This window comes from Ovis canadensis, chromosome 12 (genome assembly GCF_042477335.2).
Source record: "Ovis canadensis isolate MfBH-ARS-UI-01 breed Bighorn chromosome 12, ARS-UI_OviCan_v2, whole genome shotgun sequence".
NCBI lineage: Eukaryota > Metazoa > Chordata > Mammalia > Artiodactyla > Bovidae > Ovis > Ovis canadensis.
The window spans coordinates 55,518,125-55,539,178 of NC_091256.1; the positions used below are offsets into that span (position 1 = coordinate 55,518,125).

Below are 21,054 nucleotides of genomic sequence, written 5' to 3' on the forward strand. Positions count from 1 at the left end.
TGAATTTCGTAATGTATGATATGAATAACAGTGCTTCTCAAAGCTGGTTTGTGGGCCCCATTATTACTTTTATCAGATCCTGCCCTTGAGTCCTTATTATGAAATGGGAAGCAACATGAAAGACCAGAAGGTGCATGCCAGAGGACTCGGTTTGTTTCAGTCCAAAATTTAACTAGCCACTTCTTTCATGGAGCACCATTTTTATTTGAAAGAATAACTGATAGATTGTGGATACTCACTTGGGTACTTGGTGGACATTTTCTTGATAATGATCTTGGTGAGCCTGCCATTTTAAGGAAAACAGCTGTTTTCCCAATGCAAGATTGGAGCTTTCAAGTAATAAATAGAATTTTGAAAAAGTTTTACCTACCACTCTGAACTTAACAGCTTCTATACATTGACAGACTTTTCTTACAAGATGTATGGTAATACTAATTAATGTGTTTAAAAAAAAAACTATTACTATTTGGAAGATCTGCAAACCTTTTTGTTGTTCAGTCGCTAAGTCGTGTTTGACTCTTTGTGACCTCATGGACTGTGGCACACCAGGCCTCCCTGTCCTTCACTGTCTCCCAGAGATTGCACAGACTCATGTCCATTGAGTCCATGATGCTATCCAACCATCTCATCCTCTGTTATCCCCTTCTCTTGCCCTCAGTCTTTCCCAGTATTAGGCTTTTTTTCCATCAGGTGGCAAAAGTATTGGAGCTTCTTGAATGACTATTTTCCATCTAACAAATGCATGATAAAATCATGAGTGGAAAATCTTTCAAAGACCAGTAAGATTTTAACGTAGAAAAGTCCAAAAAATCACTGATAAGGTTTTAGAGTAACGCTGTGCAAAAGACCTTTAGAAAACAATCTCATGTTGAGTTTTGGTGTAGTATCAAAAAGAATATCCTTAATTATCAAAAAGACTAGTCAAATGGTCTTTCCTTTCTTGGTTATGTAATCTTTGTGAGGTTAGTTTTATTTTTTTTCATATACTTTAATCAGAAGAACTCATTGCAGCAGACAGAATGTGGAAGCAGATACAAGAATCTAGCTGTCTCCTATTAAGTCAGATCTTAAGGAGATTTGTGAGAATGTAAAACAGTGCCTCTATTTTCATTGTTTTCTTTTTGTTTAAATAAAATTGTTTTTCATAAGAATGTGTTATATTGTGTCATGAGCCTGTTGTTACATTAAAATAAGTAAATATTTTGAAATTTCTCAGAAATATAGCTTCCTTAAGACTTTAATAACTTTAGAATGTAAAGGTTACCTAAAACCAGAAAATTTGAGATTTGCTGTATTAAGTAAAAGGAAAAATATAGTAGTCAGCATAAGATGACTGAATGTTTTCTAGAGGCTGTTGATATTTCATTTAAATAATTCTGGTGATTTTTATCAAGTTGTGCATTCTAGCAGTGTAGAAATACTCATGTAATCAAGGAATTTCCCATTTGCCTTGAATGAGTAGTAATGCTAGACAAGTACTATATTCGATACTGCGAGAATACAGAAAAGGGGTGCAATCTCAGTTTCTGTACTAGACAGTCCCAGAATGGGTGGAGGCAGATGTCCATTAGTCATGGCAGAATGTCGCCTGCTGGCATGAGGTGGGAACCTCAGAAGGAGCAGTCGGGCATGGAGGTGGCAGCCAAGGACCTTTGAACATAGAGCATGGCTGCTGTTGGGAGAAGGAAAGCTGAGATTCCAGATCTAGCCAAATATTGGCAGTTTCCCAGGAGGAAGCCTACTTTTCCCCTTCATTTTAGTTCATATTCTGACAGTTTTTGTGTTAGGTGCATCCAGTTTTCTTTAATAGCATATATCACTATCTACCTCTTTTTCTCTTGGACTTGAAAATATTTCTGCAGTTTATTCTCTATCTGTGAGTGCCTGGAGATGGTGAGCTCGTGCCATTGTCTTGTCTGTTTACCCTGGATCCTAATCTCGCTCAAATACAACTTTGTTGTATCTCTAGCTGGGAATCCCTAATGTTTAAAAATTGCATGTTATAAATACTTTTTTATAAAAATTGATTTTTAATTTTAAAGGATTCTTTGCTTTATCTTGTGCTTTCCAGTCTACTCATTAATAAGTACCCTTCGTTGATATAAAAGAGAGAAACAGATTTCTCATTTTGGCTCCTAAGAGACCCCAACATTTTTTTCTCTCTTGTGTCATTATTAGCAGTATTAACAGTTATTAGTCTCCTTTTTTTATACAAATAAGTGGGACATAAGGAGTAATTTATGACGTATTTGTGGGATTTTAGTATTGGGGATTTCCTCTGTAGCTCAGCTGGTAAAAAATCTGCCTGCAATGCAGGGGACCCTGGTTCAATTCCTGGGTTGCGAAGATCTGCTGGAGAAGGGATAGCTACCCACTGCAGTATTCATGGGCTTCCCTGGTGGCTGAGACTGTAGAGAATCTGCCTGCAATGTGGGAGACCTAGATTCAATCCCTGGGTTGAGAAGATTCCCTGGAGAAAGAAACAGCTACCCACTCCAGTATTCTGGCCTGAAGAATTCCATGGACTGAGGAGCCTGACAGGCTATCGTCGTCCATGGGGTTGAAAAGAGTCAGACTCTCCTGAGCGACTTTCAATTTCAGTTATCGTGACACAGTTTTTTTTTTTTTTCTTTAAGATTGTTGATGTAGACCATTTTTAAAGTTTTAATTGAACTTGTTACAGTGTTGCTTCTGTTTTATGCTTTGGTTTTTTGGCTGTGAGGCATGTGGGATCTTGGCCCCCTGACCAGGGATCCAGGCCACAACCCCTGTGTTGGAAGGCGAAGTCTTAACTGCGGACCGCCAGGGAAGTCCCTGTGGCACAGTTTTGAGCTACATACAATAATGCTGGTTTATTAACTAAAAGAAAAAAGCAAAAAACCCCACCTTTAAAATAAAAATGAACCAGGATTATTTGTCCTGAAATTATCCAGGACTTAGCAGTGTGTGGCCGTGATGGGAAGATGGCTTCCATAACCAACCACTTGAGAACCCTGGCCCAACATAGACCTTCTGGAAGAACCTGAGAGTTGAGCTGTGGGGCACATGTTGCTAGGCGGGCTGTGGCTGAAATTTTCAGAGATGATACATTTGGGCCAGACCTGCTTCTAGGCAGGCAAGCCTTTGGAAAGTATTTAGAAATAGAGGAGAGAGCTTTTGGCAACGAATTTTTGCTTTTAGCTAGTTACAAAACAGAAATGGTAGGTAACACTGACTGCTTGCTTTTTTTTTTTTTTTTTTTAATAAAAGAAGTACTTAGATTAAAATAGCCTCATGGCCTGTGTAGCTCCTCTACATGCTTCCTGAAACAGCTGTTCATGATCCTATGTAAAAGCCCTGGGACGTCAGCTCTGCATCTCAGGTGGCTAGTGAGTTAAAGGCAGCCCCTCGTGTGAGCCTTTCTCTCACCTCTGCCTCTGCCCCTCTTTTTCAGTTTCCTGCCTCAGTGGGGTTTTGGTCCCACTTGGGAATCTGCCTCTGCCCTTATTTTGGGCTCCTCATCTCCTTTAGGGCTCTCTCTGGAACTTCCCCCCTTCTTGAAGCCTGCCTAATTTTGATCACTCCCCTGAGCATTTCTACCGTTCTGAAATGAATTGGGCTTACGAACATAGTGATTGGACCTGTTCTGGTGTCTGGGGTACACCTGCTGCCTCCCTAGGTAGACAGATCTTAATGATCTTAAGGATCAGACTACTTTGTTTTTGTTGGTCTTCTCTCTGGCTTGATCATACTTGCTGCCCTCTTTGCCAAAATAAGACTTCATGAGAAAAATTGTCAGATTGAAGGAAGTGCTGGACCTGAAAGAAATAAGTTTTTCCGAAATTCATTTTTATAGATTCAAGGCCAGTGGGGTGTGTGTGTGTGTGTGTGTGTGTGTGCACACGCGTGTGGGGGTGGTAGAGGTATCAGATTCATGGGAGAAAAGCCAGAAACTGGGCTTGCTTTTTGGTCTTGGCTGCTCTGCTCTTCAGCTTAGTCCAAGTCAGCAGATAGTCATCGAGCAGCTCTCGCTGCAGAAAAGCCTTCTCTGCCCACTAGTGAAAACTCACAGGTGACTGTAAGACTCAGTTAGGATGTGTCACTGGGCAGGGAGAGGGTTTTCCTGAGAGAGTCAACAGATGGCCGTGATGGGAAGAAGTCAAGGGTAATAGAACTCTGGGAGGTGGGGCCTGCATTTCTTCGTCCACAGTGTATATACCCTGCATGCCCTGTGCAGGGCCTGGCATGAAAAGACCTTCAGTGAATATTTCCAGGAGTGAAAAGGGGAAGATACCCCACACTTTTAGGATGTGTGAGGTGACATGGGAGGAGATAAAGAAAGGTTTCGGTGAAATGCTGGTTTTCTGAAGGAGCCTGGGCGGTTTGGATTTGGCACCAGGGAGGGTGAGTGCAGCAGGTGCAGTGAGAATGTCATGGGAAGGAGATGGTCCATCACCCCTTGGACCTGCTGGTCTCATCCCCACACATCCCTGAACATCTCTGCTCCATTTCACTTTGTTAAGAAGGTCTATTCTGACTGCCCTGTATAAGGAACTGTAAAAGCTCATTCTTCACCACCCCTTTAGTTCCATGACCCGTATCAACACCTGACCTATTATTTGTTCTTTTGCTTTTTAATCCAAATTGGAATGAAAATTCCCATAAGCCAGGAATATTGTTATTTTCATTGCTTTATCCCCAATACCCAGGACAGTTCCTGTCTTGCAGTAGGTACTTAAAAAATATTTGTTGAATGAGGGAATGAATGAATGACCCAGTATGTACACTAGGAATCATAAACTATCTTGTTTATATTTCAATTAAGTTTATAGTAGGGTACCCTAAAATATTTTGAGAAGAAGACGCATGGATTGCAATTTGTACTATAGGAATGTCCATCTCTCTGTGGGGTGAAAGAAGGATGGTATAGAAACTCAAGGCAGGAAGCTGCAGTAAAAGGGCTTTTAGAAGAAAAAGGCTGCATGTGGGGTTGGGGCGGGAGTGTATATGTGCAGGCAATATTACAGATAGTGGGAAAGCTAATTCTTCCTGTGTTATGCCTCTTGAAAACATGTGCCTGTTTATGTCAGAACTATGCTCTGCTAACCTGATGTGCTCTTTTCATGACAGGAGGCTGAACAGTACCCAGGGAGAAATTCGTGTTGGTCCTAGCCATCAGGTAAAGTGAATTTTAGTAACTTCCTTAATAGGTTTTTATTTCTTATTATTCAACTGGTCCTTTATTCTTTTGAGCAGCAACTTAGAACTGTTTTTATGCTATTTGGAATTTTATATAAATGCAGAGATTTATTTTTTAAAGACTACCACATACTTTAAAAAAATTATGGTAAAGTATATACAGTCTAAAATTAACCATTCTGACCACTTTAAAGCGAATGGTTCAGTGCCCGTAAGTACCTTCACATCGTTGTGCAGCCAATCCCCAGAGCCTATTCAGCTTCCCAATCCGAAACTTGGTTCCCATTAAACAGTAACTCGTCATTCTCCCCTCTCCTCATTCCCTGGCCGCCTCCCTTTTTCGTGTGTCCACAAATCTGACAGCTATAGATACCATATCAGTGGAATCAGCCAGCATTAGCCCTCCTGTGTCTGGCTTGTTTTCTTAGCATAAGGTCTTCAGGGAGCTCCCACATTGTAGCATATGTCAGAATTTGATTTCTTTTTATGGCTGAATTATTCATTGTATATATGGTTGTTAATCTGTCAGTGAACATTTGGTCACTGTGGGCTTCCCTGGTGGCTCAGCTGATAAAGAATCAGCCTATAATGCAGGAGACCTGGGTTTGCTCCCTGGGTTGTGAAGATCGCCTGGAGAAGGGAAAGGTTACTCACTCCAGTATCCTGGCCTAGAGAATTCCATGGACTATATAGTCCATGGGGTCGCAGAGTCTGACACGACTGAGTGACTTTGACTTCACTTCATGCTTTCATTTAGCTTTTTAAAAACCCCATTTCCTTTAGAAAATTCAAAGTGATTAAGATGTTTGTCAGCTGGAAGCTTGTTGAGTCATGACCTGTGCTCTCCATGTTTTATTAAGACTCTGCTGTTCTGTTTGTCATCTTGTCTTTTGATCTCTATATCAGGTAGGGTGCTTTGACAGATAGGGCCAGAACACTGTGGCTGAACATGGCTGTTCATGGTCTCAGGTATCATCGCGTCTGGTCAGAGAGGACCAGGCTCCGCTCTGCCCCTCTCCAGTTCTCGTGATTTGGTGTTCAGCTATACCCATGGGCTGCCTTCTTCCTTAGGCCAGGAGCTGAACTTGATTCTAAGATATACTTCTTCCGTTCACATTATCTCTGATGTCAAGCTTCATTGTACGTCCTGTGGTGTGATTATAATTTAATTGGCAGCATTTCTTCTTCCTGAATGCATTTAATAGTGATTCTTACAGTGAATGAAAATGCAGCAAATGTTGAGAGGAGGGAAGGGATACACACTGCTCTCCTTTCCCCTTAATAGAAGGAAGATTTTCCTGGAATGTTTCCATTAGTCCCCACATGTTATTGCCATGGGTGTGTCATGTGCCTATATCTAGACTTGGGAAAATTGCTGTATTAGCATGACTGACTTGCCCCTTGAGTTGAAATGGATGTTGATATTGACCCATGGTAGCCATCACATCCTAGAGACACGATGTGGTGTCAAGTGAAGAGGCAAGAAGAGTCACTGACTGGAGGAGGGAGAGGGGGAAGATGGGAGACTGTAGAGCTGAAGGATCGACAGCAGTAGGAGATGGAGGGCAAGCTGCAATGTCGCTCACACCTGCCATTGATGGCTCTCGTTCCTTGCTGGAACCAGATCCATGTTCTCATCTTTGAAAGTCTGCAGCTTGAAGATTCATATATAGGGGACTTTCTGTATGTAGATTCACTGTCTAATTGGACTTGTTACTTAGGTTCACACTTTAAGATGGTGATATGCTAATCCTGTCATCCCTTCCTTTATTAGCTGATCAACTTTTCTCTTGTCAATTTTTGATTCCCTGCAACACATAGAAAAGGCAGGTAAATGCTTTAATCTTTCCCTCTTTTTACCAGTTGGTTCTCTAACAACTTCCAGTAGTCACCAATGGGTTTAAAATTACTCCCATGCTAACCAGATGTTGTTATTCTTACTGATGAGATTAAATTATCCATTTGGGAGCTAGTAGGTTCCTTTTCCTGCTGTCTTCTGTGTCCTTTTCACTGGACCCCCATGATCTTTGGTTTAGAGTATATTACCTAGTATGATGTGATTTTTTTGTTTCCTTATATATGTTCTCTGCCCTAGATCTAGAACTAAACTTTTGTAATGACCCCTCATTGTTTTAGTGTAGGGCTTCCCTGCTGGCTTAGATGGTAAAGAATCCGCCAGTAATGCAGGAGGCTTGGCTTTGTTCCCTGGGGTGGTTAGTGGAAAGTGACATTTTTTGGTTTGCTGCTGCCCTGTTCATTATTACTGGGATAGATACTGTTTTCAGGCCTTTTCAGAACAGATTAGGAAATATGCTTCCCCCTCACCCCTTTTCTTTTTTCCTTAATTTATTTATGTTTTAGAGATAAAATATATCATGGTCTCTTTCTAATACTAATTCAAAATTTTATCTAGGCCTTATACTTAATCCTATAGATGAAATGTTCAATCACTCATATCTGTATCTTTTCCCCATGTCAGAAAACCAATTTTTAAATGACATCAAAATAATTATTTATTTGCCTTAGTCCTACAATACTTACATAGCAGCTTAGAATAATGGTACTCACACTGCTATAAAGAATATGATTATTGGAAACAGCTTAGCATTCAGTTTTTATTTTGGCCGTAGAATGTATCCCGCTAAAGCTCTTTAGGCAAATTAGTATGTTTTAATGTTACCTGAAATGATTCCTCAGTTCACTTCAGTCACTCAGTCATGTCTGACTCTTTGCAACCCCATGGACTGCAGCCCCAGGCCTCCCTGTCCATCACCAACTCCCTGAGCTTGCTCAAACTCATGTCCATCAAGTCAGTGATGCTATCCAACCATCTCATCCTCTGTCATCCCCTTCTCCTCCTGCCAGGATCTTTCCCAGCATCAGGATCTTTTCCAGTGACTTGGCTGTTCACGTCAGATGGCTGAAGTATTAGAGCTTCAGCTTCAGCATCAGTTCTTTCAGTAAATATTCAGGACTGATTTCCTTTAAGATTGACTGGTTTTATATCCTTGCAGTCCAAGGTACTCTCAAGAGTCTTCTCCAACACCACAGTTCAAAAGCATCAATTCTTCAGTGCTCAGCCTTCTTTATGGTCCAACTCTCAGATCCATATATGCATGACTACTGAAAAAACCATAGCTTTGACTCCTATTGTTGGTAAAGTAATGTCTCTGATTTTTAATATGCTGTCTAGGCTTGTCATAGCTTTTCTTCCAAGGAGCAAATGTCTTTTTATTTCATGGCTGCAGTCACCATCTGCAGTGACTTTGTAGCCCAAGAAAATAAAGGCTGTCACTGTTTCCATTGATTCTTGGAGAGGAGCAAACTCAAAACATAGTTAGGTGGATTTATTTGATTTTGCTTTAGAGTTTTTAGGGGATTGTTATTCTTTAAACTTTGTTTTTGTAATTATGTAAAATACATGGCTCCAAAGTCAAACATGCAGATGAATTACGTTCAGAAAGTTCACCTTCTTTCCCTGTCTCCTCTGTCCCTGTTCCTTCCCTGCCTGATAGATAATTGTTAGTATTTAAAGGTTTTGATGTATCGTTCTTATTTGTATTCCCCCACACCCTGTTCTTAGATAAACAGTAGCATAAAATAAACACTTCCGCCACCTTTCTTTTACCTTCTGGCACTCTAGCCTGGCATTCCCTCTGCTGCAGTATGCAAAGCCCCTCCTCATTCTCTTCTGCCACCTCTTGGGACCCCTTGGCATGGGAGAAACAGCTTATTCTTCCAGCCCCCATCAGCTGGAGTTTGTGCTGTTTCTAGTCATTTCTGTTACAAGTAACGCTGTGATGAACAGGTTATACATGGAGATTTTTATTTTGCCCAGTTTTCTTTGAGATATTATATTATCCCCAGAAGGAGGAATGGCTGGCTTAGAGGGCACATGTAATTCTAAGACTATTACAGCGTTCCCCGGCATAGAGATTTGACCATTTTGTGTTCGTGCTGACAACTTAACGTGAGTGCCAACACGCGGCCTCATGTGTCATCACACTTTGGCACTGTGTCGGTCTGATAGGTCAGCAGTGGTATCTCAGTGTCATTAATTTGCATTTCTCTTGTCAGCACAGTTGGCCATCTTTTCTTATGATTCAGAGCCACCTGCATGTCTGCTCTTTTCTCTAAGCAAATTATATTTCTAGTCCCCTTTTCTCTAGGAGGGGTTGGTTCTTCTCCATAGCAATAGTATTTTTTTTTTAATTAATTTAACAAACAACTATTTGAGAGTTAACTGCTGCAATTACTGTACATGGTGCTAGGGAAACAGCTTGGTACAAAATGCCTGAGACCTTTTGATACTAGTTGCTGTTGTGCTTTAATTTTAAGGAGACCTCACTGTGGCTCCCAATTCAGTACTGAATTAAGGAAGCACACCATTTTGAGGGGGTGCGGTCAGCACCTGATACACAGTGAGAGGCTTGGGAGGTAGACTGTGAAGCAGAGTATGTAGACAGTAGCCTGCCAGCTGCATGGTTGACTCATGTTGAGTTTTGCCACACAATTGTTTTTAAAACTTGAATAACAAACATTTAAAGCCATGAACTTTCACATTAAAGTCAAGATTTCTGGGCTTTGGGGAAACCTGGAGTATGTATGAGCACTGGTTCCCACTCCTGCATGGCAGCGTTCTCCAAACGGGACTCTCTCCATCTCACCCCAGTCCCTTCACACCTAACACCTGCATGCTCAGAGTGGGAGCCATTGTCGTGGATGGATTTGAGCACTTGGAATGCGGCAAGTCTGAACTGGGATGTCGCTTTCTGTTTACTGTGGACAGCAGAACATTTAAAGTGAAACACGAGGCCCTCATTTTATTTTTGTTGGCTGTACACTCTGCCTGCTTCAGTCGTTTACAGTTTTTGCCTGTTTCTGCGGACAGTGGAGCTTTTAAACTGCAGCTCTAATTTAAAATATTAAATTAATGTGACCACGTTATTGATTCAAGAAAATCAGAATGCGTGTGTTTTGCAGGTGGGTGACTTTTCGCAGGCCTCTGAACAGTCATGAGGCCTGTCTATGCTTGCTCTGCTCCAGTGGTGGAGGGTGAGACAATGCTGGAGAACTGGGTTAGCCAAAATCTTTGTTTCAGTTTTTCCGTAACAGCATGCCAAACATCTGAACAAACTTTTTGGCCAATCTAATATTTGACTTTGTAACAGAATTGACTTGGAATCTTCGTTGTTGAGCACTGTTTTACAAATCTCTCCAAAATTTTTTTTTCTAATTGAGCTGTCCTTTATGTATAGTGACCTTAGGTATACTTGAATCTTAGGTATACTCTTCAGTCCTCTGTGACAGTTCATTTCAAGGCACAGCACAGAACATGGGTCATCTCAGAAACTCCTGCCTGCCCCTCATCCAGCAGCCCTCTCCTCCTGGAACCACTGCTCATTCAATTTCTGTCACCATCATTTAGTGCTCCTGATTTTATTGTCGTTACCTTTATGGACTTTTTTGTATTAATATGTCTTCTAATATGTGACTCATTGATCTTGACTCCTAAAAGTAGCATTGGTTTGCAGAGTAGTTCACTCATTGTTTTAGTACACATCCGTAGGTTAGACTCCATTTCATAGATATATAAATATTTTGGTAAATGTGTTTTATTGGATGTGTGTAGTTCTCCCTTCTTTATCAAGGACCTCTTATTCCCAGAACATTTTTTGTTTTGTTACTCCTTTATTCACATGTGCCCACTTCTTTTTCACTCTGTGGACCATGCTGCCACTGGTTTACGTTGATACTGTTAACAGTTCCTTAAGTAGAGATCAAGTCCATTATGAAATCTCCTGCGGTTAAACAATCCCAAAGTGTGCGATGGGCCAGCTTCAGTGACTCATGAGTTTTCAGTTATTTCAGTACTGCTGAAAGAAAGAGGCTCAATTAGCTACTGTATCTGTCCCCAAGGCCTGCCTGCACAGGCAGCTCTTTGAACATGCCTTGATTGTGACTTCTTCATCCCTGTCTTACAGGCCAAACTGCCCGACTTGCAACCATTCCCTTCTCCCGATGGAGACACTGTGACCCAGCATGAGGAACTGGTCTGGATGCCTGGCGTTAATGACTGTGACCTCCTCATGTACTTGAGGGCAGCAAGGTAATAGGAGTCCACACCCTCCTGCTTTCTGAATTGATGAGTGGTCAGTGAGCTTTCCCCTTTCCCCTAAAGTTGTGTTTATATATTGGGCATTCTCTGGCTTTACGTTTTGTTATGCTCTTTGTAATCAGAGCCCTGCTCCTTCTTATTGGAAAAACACAACTTTCGATAGTGAGGTCACTTTTTTCCTCCTTGGTGTTTGCCCCAACTCAGATTTTAGAGCTTTTCAGAAAAAAAACATTGTATGTCGCACATTCTAGTATCAATGCTTCTTAATACACTTGAGTAATTGGCTCATTCAGCACATCTTAAAATCCCATTCCATATTTCTTTGCTCCATGGCTGTTCATTGGTATCTGACCTAAACTTTGCATTTTAAGGGCTTACCTATATGAATACTTGCTAACCTGAAAATGCCTAAATTACAAAATGAGAAGTTCATGTCTGTCCCAGACATGTCACAGTGCAGGCAGGGCCTTCCTTTGTCTGCAGGGGTTTCTGGGACTCACTCACTGCAGTATCAACAACAGGCAACAGAAATGTTGAAGCAAGGTGGTGATGCAGTTGTAACTCTGGCTGCTGTGCGGTCAGCAGTATAACTTGGAGGCTACAGCAGAGATGGGGGCTTCAGGGCAGGGGTGACTACTAAGAGGTTTTTTCACCTCTTCCACGTTTGCTTAGAGATGGTTAATGTACAGCATGAGACGGATTAAGTAAACTTTCCAAAGATTCAGTTTTACATATTTTCTGGAGATTGACCTTTCAAAAGTTTATAATCCAGCTGACCATTCTGGCAGATAGTTTTAGATTATTCACACCCTCAAAACTAAAGTCTAAGTACTGATAAAGCATGGGGAGAAAAACAAATGGAATCAAATGAAAATAACATTTCTTTTTCTCGGTGAGTAAAGAGTGCACTGCAGAGAAACTTAAAACTTTTTTTTAAAGATGAGAGCAGAAGCAGGGCTGAGAACTCTGGCTTAATCGTGCATATAGTGGTGGAATTTGGTCTGGGCTGGAGCTGCGCTCTGAGAACTGAGGGCTGAAATGTCTGCCCTGCTGTGTTCTCTTCCCATCTCTGCAGGAGCATGGCGGCCTTTGCCGGGATGTGTGATGGAGGCTCCACAGAAGATGGCTGTGTGGCAGCCTCGCGGGATGACACCACCCTCAACGCACTGAATACGGTGAGACCTTTGAAGTTCTCTAGGTGGGAAGCAAATTCTTCTTTCTTCTGTGCCGGCCATAGGGAGTCTGTGGTGATGGCCCATGAAGGGGTCTGAAGTCTCAGAAGCCAGTGCTGTGGGGTGTTGCTGGTCTTGAAAGATGGGAGTCATGGTCCCGGTGGTGGGCTCCATGACCTCACCAGTGATATAGCACCTCCAAATTCACCTTGTGACCTGCGTCTGTGCTCCAGGACTGTGGCGAGCCTCTGCCAAGAGCCTGGTGATAGTGGTCAGAGTTCACTGAGCGCTCACAAGCCTGGTGATTACTGAATCCTCACAGTGCCCCTCTTAGGGAGGCTCCATTATTATCACTGTGTGGACACAGGCAGGTAAGTTGAGAGCAGTGGAGTCGCAATCCACAGTCATACTCTTAAGATGTGAATCCAGAGGCCCTGCTTTCCAAGCCTTAATATATTCTTTGGACAAATTTGGTTTTTATAGATTTGGCTTTGGAACAATGTAAATATTTCAGATGTTTATAGGAAAGTTAAATTAAAAATAATAATAACCATTAAAAACTAAAGTAAAATGTAACCCACGAGCATAACGGTACTGAGCTGGTCGCATCACATATGCTGTGTGAGCAAATCATCTGCTTTAATCCTATGACTCCATAGCAGCTCGGAATAACCCAGCTTGAGCCCCTCCTAGCGGTAGGATTCCTGAAACCAATTTACTTCTTTGGACACTCCTTTTTGACCTCAGAGTATATCCTATGGGGCTTTACAGGAAAATGAGTGTGTCATATAGTTCCTTGAAACAGTTCTTCTCCTGTGTGTTCATTAATGTGGAATGATCAGATCTGAAGTAATAATGAATTTTTATGGATTTCTGATCTGTTCACAAAGAGTCTGCATGGTTCTATATACTTACATAGGATATTGAACATGAAGTTGAGCAACTCTTGGTGATGATTAAGTGTCATTTAAGCACCCTTTTTGTTTGTCTTTTTCTTGAGAGGTTCCTGTAATTGGAAGGGACTTCTTTCAGTCATCTCTAAATAGATTAGAATCCGAAGCACAGGAAGACCAGGTGACTTTTATGATTGTTGTCAACAATCCAAAAAGTTAGCAACAGACCCCGATTTAGGGATCTTTCTGCTGTACAGCTTGTTTTTGGGGAAACATGTAGATATCTGAATGACATAGCTAGTTGTTATTCCTGGTCTAGTTGTGTTTCTTGAGTGTTACATAACATTATAATAGTCTCTTATATGTTGGACGTTGAATCACCTTACTGGGCATATGCCGTGTTCTAAATAAGTGAATAATTTTCATATTCCCATTTACTTTCTCACCTATTTGCTACTTAGAACTTTTGTGGTTATAAGGAATCCTTATTCTGAACATACAGTGATAGAGCCAGAGGGCCTTTGAGATTATTTTACAGATGAGAAAACTGAGACTCAGAGATGGTTACTCTGCCAACAGTGGCTATGACAGATGTAGCTGTGAATGTCTGTGAATTCAAAATACCCTGAAAAATGTGTGTATATTCAAAGCCACTCTTTGAAATGAGCTAGTTTTCTATTGGGTTTTGGTTTAAAAGCTTTATGAAAAAAAAATTCTCCTTTCATGACTCTGCTGATCAGTTGGATTTTGAGTGACAAAAATGTTGCCATATTTAATTAAATGTCTGTTTTGACACTTTTCCTGATTTATCTGATTTATTCTCTTATTCCAACCCATCTAAAGATTCTGTGGAACATAGTTTTGTACAGAAATAATTTGAGCTATTTTTGCCTGTGGTGCTTTGTAGCAAGTTCCTTCTGAAATTTTCTTCAGCATTGCCAGAGGGTTTTGGTTTATGGTTTTTGTTTCTGTGAAGCTACCTTCTCATCGTTTGAAATTCTTCCTGCCTAGGCGAGCCCAGGGTGGCTCAGGTGTCGGATTATGCAATACAAGTTCATTTAGCTATCAAAAGACTGAGTTGTGTGCTCATTTTATGATGAATGGAAACATTTAGTGGCTGTTTTAATTTTTATACTTTTGTTGTACTGGTTCATGGAGCGTTTTAGTTGCAGGCACCTTCTTTAATGAGAAGTGAAGTGATTGGAAAAATCTTGAGAGAAGTTAATGTTTATTTCACTTTCCTTGGAATAAGAGGGTTTTGAGTTATGTTAAGTAATAAAAAGATAAATTCATTGTCATGTGAGAAGTATTTATTATTTCTTAGAGTATAGCATAGAGTCAAAATAAAGCTTTTATCAACTTAGAATAAACCTGTGTCTATTTCCTGTTTCCCAGGACAGTGTAGAAATTTAAAGTATATGGAATCTGCAGTGCAGCTACATTATAGTATGTTTAGTAGCCCAATAGGACTGTTTGAATTTCAGTTCAGTTCAGTTCAGTTCAGTCACTCAGTTGTATGCGACTCTTTGCGACCCCATGGACTGCAGTACTCCATGCCTCCCTGTCCATCACCAATTCCCTAAATAAATAGTTTAATGTTTAAAACTGCAGTCACTAATAGAACATTTTTGAACTGTTAGTTCTTTATTACGATTATGCGTGTGTATGCTCAGTCATGTCCAACTCTTCATGACCCTGTGGACTGTAGCCCACCAGGCTCCTCTGTCCCTAGGGTTTTCCAGGCAAGAATACTGGAGTCGGTTGCCATTTCCTTCTCCATATTACCATTATATGGACCTATTTTAAAACATAAGCTCCTCTGGGTTACTTGTTTGACTTTTTTCTTCATTATTCCCAAATGAGAGTTTTAGTGTAGATGAAAAAAATTTATTGGAGTGTAATTTTTCTATAATAAATTGCTCTCATTTAAAGTATACAATTTGATGAGTTTTTAAAAATGTGTATACCAGTGAAGCTACTACAGTGTTCAAGGTAGAAATCATTTCCAGCATCTCCAAAAGTTGCCTCATGCTCTTTTAAAATCCTTTGCTGCTTCTAGCCTCAGATAACCACTGATACATTTTTCTCATTATAGATCAGTTGCATTTTCTAGAATGTTGCATGAATTAGAATAATACTGTATGTAATACTTGGGGTTTGGATTCTTTCAGCACAGTAATTTTATAGCAGATGTATGTTGCCACATTAGTAGTGGTGCATGCCTTTTTTATTGCTAAGTAGTATTCCAGTCTGTGGATATCCATAGTATTTTATCCTTTCACCTGGTGATGGATATTTGTTTTTTTTCCAAGCTTTTGGCCATTAGGAATTGTTACACAAGTCTTTTTTTAGGACATATTTTCATTTCTCTTGAGTAAATACCTGGCAGTGCTGGTAGCTTTTTAGAAAAGTTATCAAACAGGTTTCCACAGTGGCTGTACCATTTTACATTCCTGTTAGTGGTGCGTTAGAATTTCAGTTCTTTAGCATACTCCACAAGACTTGATGTCTTTAGTCTTTTGAGTTTTAGCCATTCTAATGGATATGTAATAATATGTCCTTGAGGTTTTTAATTTAAATTTCCTGACAGCAGGTAATGTTGAGCATCTTTTTATGTGTTCAAGCCCATTTGTATAGCTTTGGTGGGAGGATATCTCTTGCCCAATTTAAAAAATTGTATTATTTGGCCTTTAGTACAATTTAGTTGTAAGAATTATTTTCGTATTGAAGATAAAAGTGCTTTGATACATGTATTGTAAATATTTCCTCCCGTGGTATGACTATATATATATATATCATGCTGTATTTCAAAAAGTATGTAATTTTGCTAAAATCTGATGCATCTTTTTTTTAATGAAAATTTCTTTAATCATCTCATGATTACAAGGTTTGTTTCTATGCTTTCTTTTGAAGTTTTAGTTCTTACATTCATTTCAAAATAATTTTACATGTGATACGAGGTAGAGGTGAAAGTTCTTTCTTTTCCACACTGAGGCCAGTTGTGCAAGCCAGATTTTTTGGAAATAGTCTTTTGTCATTTAATTGCCTTTATGCCTTTATTGAACAACCACTCCTTGTATGTGTTTGTTTGTTTAAGATCCTATTCTGTTTCACTGATCTGACATCTCTCTTTTTACTAGTACCTCAGTATTTTTAATACTATAGTTTTATAAGAACCCAGGTGATACATCTTCCTATTTTCTACTTGATTCAAGATTACTTTGGCTGTTTTTAGGTAGTTTACATTTTCATGTAAATTTTAGAATCAGCTTGCCAGTTTCTGTTTTAAAAAAGGCGTTGATGTTATTTTGATTGAGATTGCATTGGATGTATGAATCAATTTAGGAAGAATTGATACCTTAACAATTTGAATCTTGCAATCCATGAACTTGATAATAGTATCTCTCCATTTGGGGGAAAATAGGTATTCTTTAATTTCTTTGAGATATTGTAGTTTCCATTGTACAAGTTTTACACTTATTTTGTAAAATTTATCCCTTAAGTAGTTATTGTTTGAAGATTCTATTGTTAATAAAATTGATTTTTTAATTTCATTCTCTAAATGTTCATTGATAGGATAGAAATACAGTCAGTTTTTATATGATGACCTTGTATTATACATAGAATGCAAGGTTAACACTAGTAGCTTTCTGGTTAGTTCCTTAGGATTTTCCATGTGCACAATGTCATGTCATCTGCAAACAAAGACGGCTTTACCTCTTTCTGATTTATGTGTTTTATTTCTTTTTATATGCTTTATTACACTTGCTTGAACCTCCAGTACAGTAATGGATAGAAATGATGAGAATAGACATATTTGCTTTCTTTCTCATCTTAAAGAAAAAACACTCAGTTGTTCACTGTTATGTGCAATGTAGGATTTTTTTTTTGTTATTTAAACAAGCTGAGAATGTTCCCTTTTGTATCTAAGTTTATTAAGGTTTTTTACCATGAATGAACATTGAATTTTGTCAGATGCTATTTTTCTCTTGTGTATCTGTTGAGATGATCATAGGTTGTTATACTTTTTTTGTTCGTTTGGTAAATTACATTAATTGATTTCAGACTTTAAACTGACTATGTTCCTAGATTAAATCCTGCTTGAGCATTATGTACTACTGGATTCAATTTACTGTTAAAAACTGTCACCTTTGTGTTCATGAGGGACAGTGAACTGTAGTCTTCTTTCTTTGTAATACCTTTGTCTGGTTTTAATATAAGAGTAATACTGATTTAAAAAATTATTTGGGAAATAGTTCCTCCTACTCTTTTTCTTTCTCTTAAAGAATTTATAAAGGATTGATCTTGATTGTTAAATGTTTGATAGAATTGACAGTGTAGCTATTTGGGACTAAATTTTTTTAATGGAAAGTTCATACAGTAAGTCTCCTTCATCTGAACCTTCAAGTAGCAAACTTTCAAAGATGCAAGCATGTGTTTGCATGTCCAGTTGTGTAAGTTAGTTTGGTGTCTGGTGTACACTGTCATGTACAATCACTCCACAAGTGATTGTGCTTTTGTTTACTGTGCAGTACTATATAGAGCACAGCAGTATGGTATCTTTATTTCAAGCCCAAGGTGTCCGGAATCAAGTGTAAAAGCAATGGTATAGAGCCGATTGTGTTTGTTGGGTCCTTAGCACAGAGGAATTGATGCTTTTGAACTGTGGTGTTGGAGAAGACTCTTGGAGTCCCTTGGACTGCAAGGAGATCCAACCAGTCCCTTCTAAAGGAGATCAGTCCTGGGTGTTCTTTGAAAGGAATGATGCTAAAGCTGAAACTCTAATACTTTGGCCACCTCATGCAAAGAGTTGATTCATTGGAAAAGACTCTGATGCTGGGAAGGATTGGGGGCAGGAGGAGAAGGGGACGACAGAGGATGAGATGGTTGGATGGCATTACTGACTCAAAGCACATGAGTTTGAGTGAACTCCGGGAGTTTGTGATGGACAGGGAGGCCTGGCATGCTGTGATTCATGGGGTTGCAGAGAGTCGGACACGACTGAGAAACTGAACTGAACTGAACTAGGCTTACTTTGTTGGACTTAAGAACAAATTGGACTCACAGACATGCTCTCAGAATGAAACTTGTTTGCATGTTAGAGACTGACTGTACTGCTCACCGCACGACAGGCCAACGAATAGAGAGACGAGTTGTCAGGCCAAGGAATAGTGACTATTCGGGAAGCCAGCAGACTGAGAAGATGGTGGACTAGTGTCCCAAAGAATCACCTCACTTGAGTTAGAACTCAGACTTCTTTTATACCAAAAAGGAGGGGTGGGAGCAGCTGATTGTTGTAAACTGTTGGTGCCAGAATCCTTTTTTCCTGCACCTGTTCATGTAGATCTGGTCACAATGTTTTTATAAGCCTCCAACAAGACAGTTGTCATTTTATGTTCTGCATCTTTTTTCTCTATATGAATGGGAAAGTGTTATACCTTTCAAGGTCAGAGCCTCTAGAGTGGGCTTTCACATATATTTCAGGCTGTGGGCAACATACTTAGAGGTGCACAGCCAGCACGCCCACGCACAGGCACCAGAGTCAGAGTGTCAGAGCTGAAGGAACAGGTCTGATATGGAGTCAGGTGTGTTCTTCCCTGTTATGAAAGGACAGACAGACATAGGCCTATTCAGACTCTATATTTTATCATGCGTCACTAGTAATCTGTTGATCTCTAAATGTTTTGGTCATTTCATCTGGGTTATCAAATTTATTGGTAAAATTTTCAAATTATTTCAGAAGATTCTTTTTAATGTTCATAAGAACCTATAATTTTGACCTTTCTTTCATTTTTAATATTGCTTGTTTATTTCTTCTTAGTCATTCTTTTCTTTTCTTTTTTAATGCTAGGTGGTTTATTTTATTTGTTCAAGGACTCATCTTGCAAGAATTAAAGCAAGCATGGGCTTTGATTCTGGGAGCCCAGATTCACAGACTTAGGAAGACAAAAGTGAACTGTGCTCCATGTACACAGACGCAAACTAAAGGCTTGTGGTTAATCACACTGTAGTTTTAAGTTTCTACAGCCTTGCCTCCAGAAGTCACAGTTCCTTGAAGTTTTTTTGGTGCCTCAGAGGGTATCTGCACTATTCTTGAGTTGATCAACCTCTTTATCCTTCAGCTTCTGGTTAGTAAAACTGGTTAACCCCGAGCATTCAGAATACATGGAAGGCTCAGGAAGACTTCATTCTCAATGCCATACATGCCCTTCACCATTGTTGACACTGGGTGATTCCTGGATAAATTTTTCAACATGGATTCAAGAAGATCAGCCACACTTAATTGAGTACCCAGTTGGTATATTCTTTTAGCTTGATGACGTCATAGGCACTCTCAACTACCATCTTATGCACTTCCTTCCAGTTTTCACTATCATTGTCTATTCCCGTTTCTGGATTCACTTCCTGGAGAGAAACGGCTGCCACATTCACTCCACTCCACACAGCCATGCTTGAGTTGCCATGTTCTCCCAAAATCCATCTGTGGCAGCTGCTGAGATGAATGCCAAGTTTTTCAGCCATCAGTTCAGTTCAGTCACTCAGTTGTGTCCAACTCTTGGCAACCCCATGGACTGGAGCACACCAGACTTCCCTGTCCATCCCAACTCCTGGAGCTTACTCAAACTCATGGCCATCAAGTCGGTGATGCCATCCAACCATCTCATCCTCTGTCATCCGCTTCTCTTCCTGCCTTCTATCCTTCCCAGCATCAGGGTCTTTTCAAATGAGTCAGTTCTTCGCACCAGGTGGCCAAAGTATTGGAGTTTCAGCTTCAGCATCAGTCCTTCCAATGAATATTCAGGGCTGATTTCCTTTAGGATGGACTGATTGGATCTCCTTGTAGCCCAAGTGACTCTCAAGAGTCTTCTCCAACTCCACAGTTCAAAAGCATCAATTCTTTGGCACTCAGCTTCCTTTATAGCTCCTCTCACATCCATACATGACTACTGGAAAAACCACAGCTTTGACTAGACAGACCTTTGTTGGCAAACTAATATCTCTGCTTTTTAGTATGCTGTCTAGGTTGGTCATAGCTTTTCTTCCAAGGAGGAAGCATCTTTTAATTTTCAGCCATAAAACAGCAAAATATAGCAGAATCCAGATTACATCCACTTGCAATCACACAGTGCTTGGGTAATCCACTTGGTTTCCAGGTAACGAATGTGAGAATGTCTGCTGGGTTGGAAACCACAATGATGATGCAGTTGGCATTGTACTTCACAATCTGAGCAGTGATGAGCTTGAAGACATTAATGTTCCTTTGCACCAAATTCAGGTGCCTCTCCCCCTCTTACTAGAGAGCTCCTGCACTTACCACTACGATCTTGGAATTGGCAGTGACAGAGTAATCTTTGTCTGCCAAGATTTTTGGTGTCTGAAGGAATAAGTCCTTGTGCTGCAGGTCCATCATTTCTCCTTTGAGTTTATCTTCCAAAACATCCACAAGAGCAAACTCAGCAGTCAAGAGACTTTCCCAGAATGCTGATGGTACATGCCATACTGACTTGTCCAATAGCTTCTACAGTGATCTTATTGTTTGGAACCTTTCCCTCTTCTTCTGCAACTGGTGCAATCAGTTTTTCCATAAGAGTTGCCATTGTGCCCAGAGGAGAGAGAGTTCTCCAGACAGTGGTAAGGGCAGCACAAAGAAGACAAAGCAGCGTGCGTCTCCTCTCTTCTTAGTCATTCTTAA

General features: G+C 40.1%; 1 protein-coding gene and 1 pseudogene across 4 annotated transcripts in view; one reads left to right on the forward strand and one right to left on the reverse strand.

Moving 5' to 3' along the window:
• RERE (arginine-glutamic acid dipeptide repeats) overlaps positions 1–21,054 on the forward strand; it is a 420,891-nt gene that overhangs the window by 284,609 nt on the left and 115,228 nt on the right. For all 4 annotated transcript variants that reach the window (XM_069545778.1, XM_069545780.1, XM_069545779.1 and 1 more), the window contains 3 exons: positions 5,110–5,158; positions 11,163–11,287; positions 12,372–12,471. In XM_069545778.1, coding sequence (XP_069401879.1) covers positions 5,110–5,158; positions 11,163–11,287; positions 12,372–12,471 — 274 coding nt within the window. The remainder of the gene's footprint in view (positions 1–5,109; positions 5,159–11,162; positions 11,288–12,371; positions 12,472–21,054) is intronic.
• LOC138415893 (L-lactate dehydrogenase B chain-like) lies at positions 19,433–20,959 on the reverse strand (annotated as a pseudogene).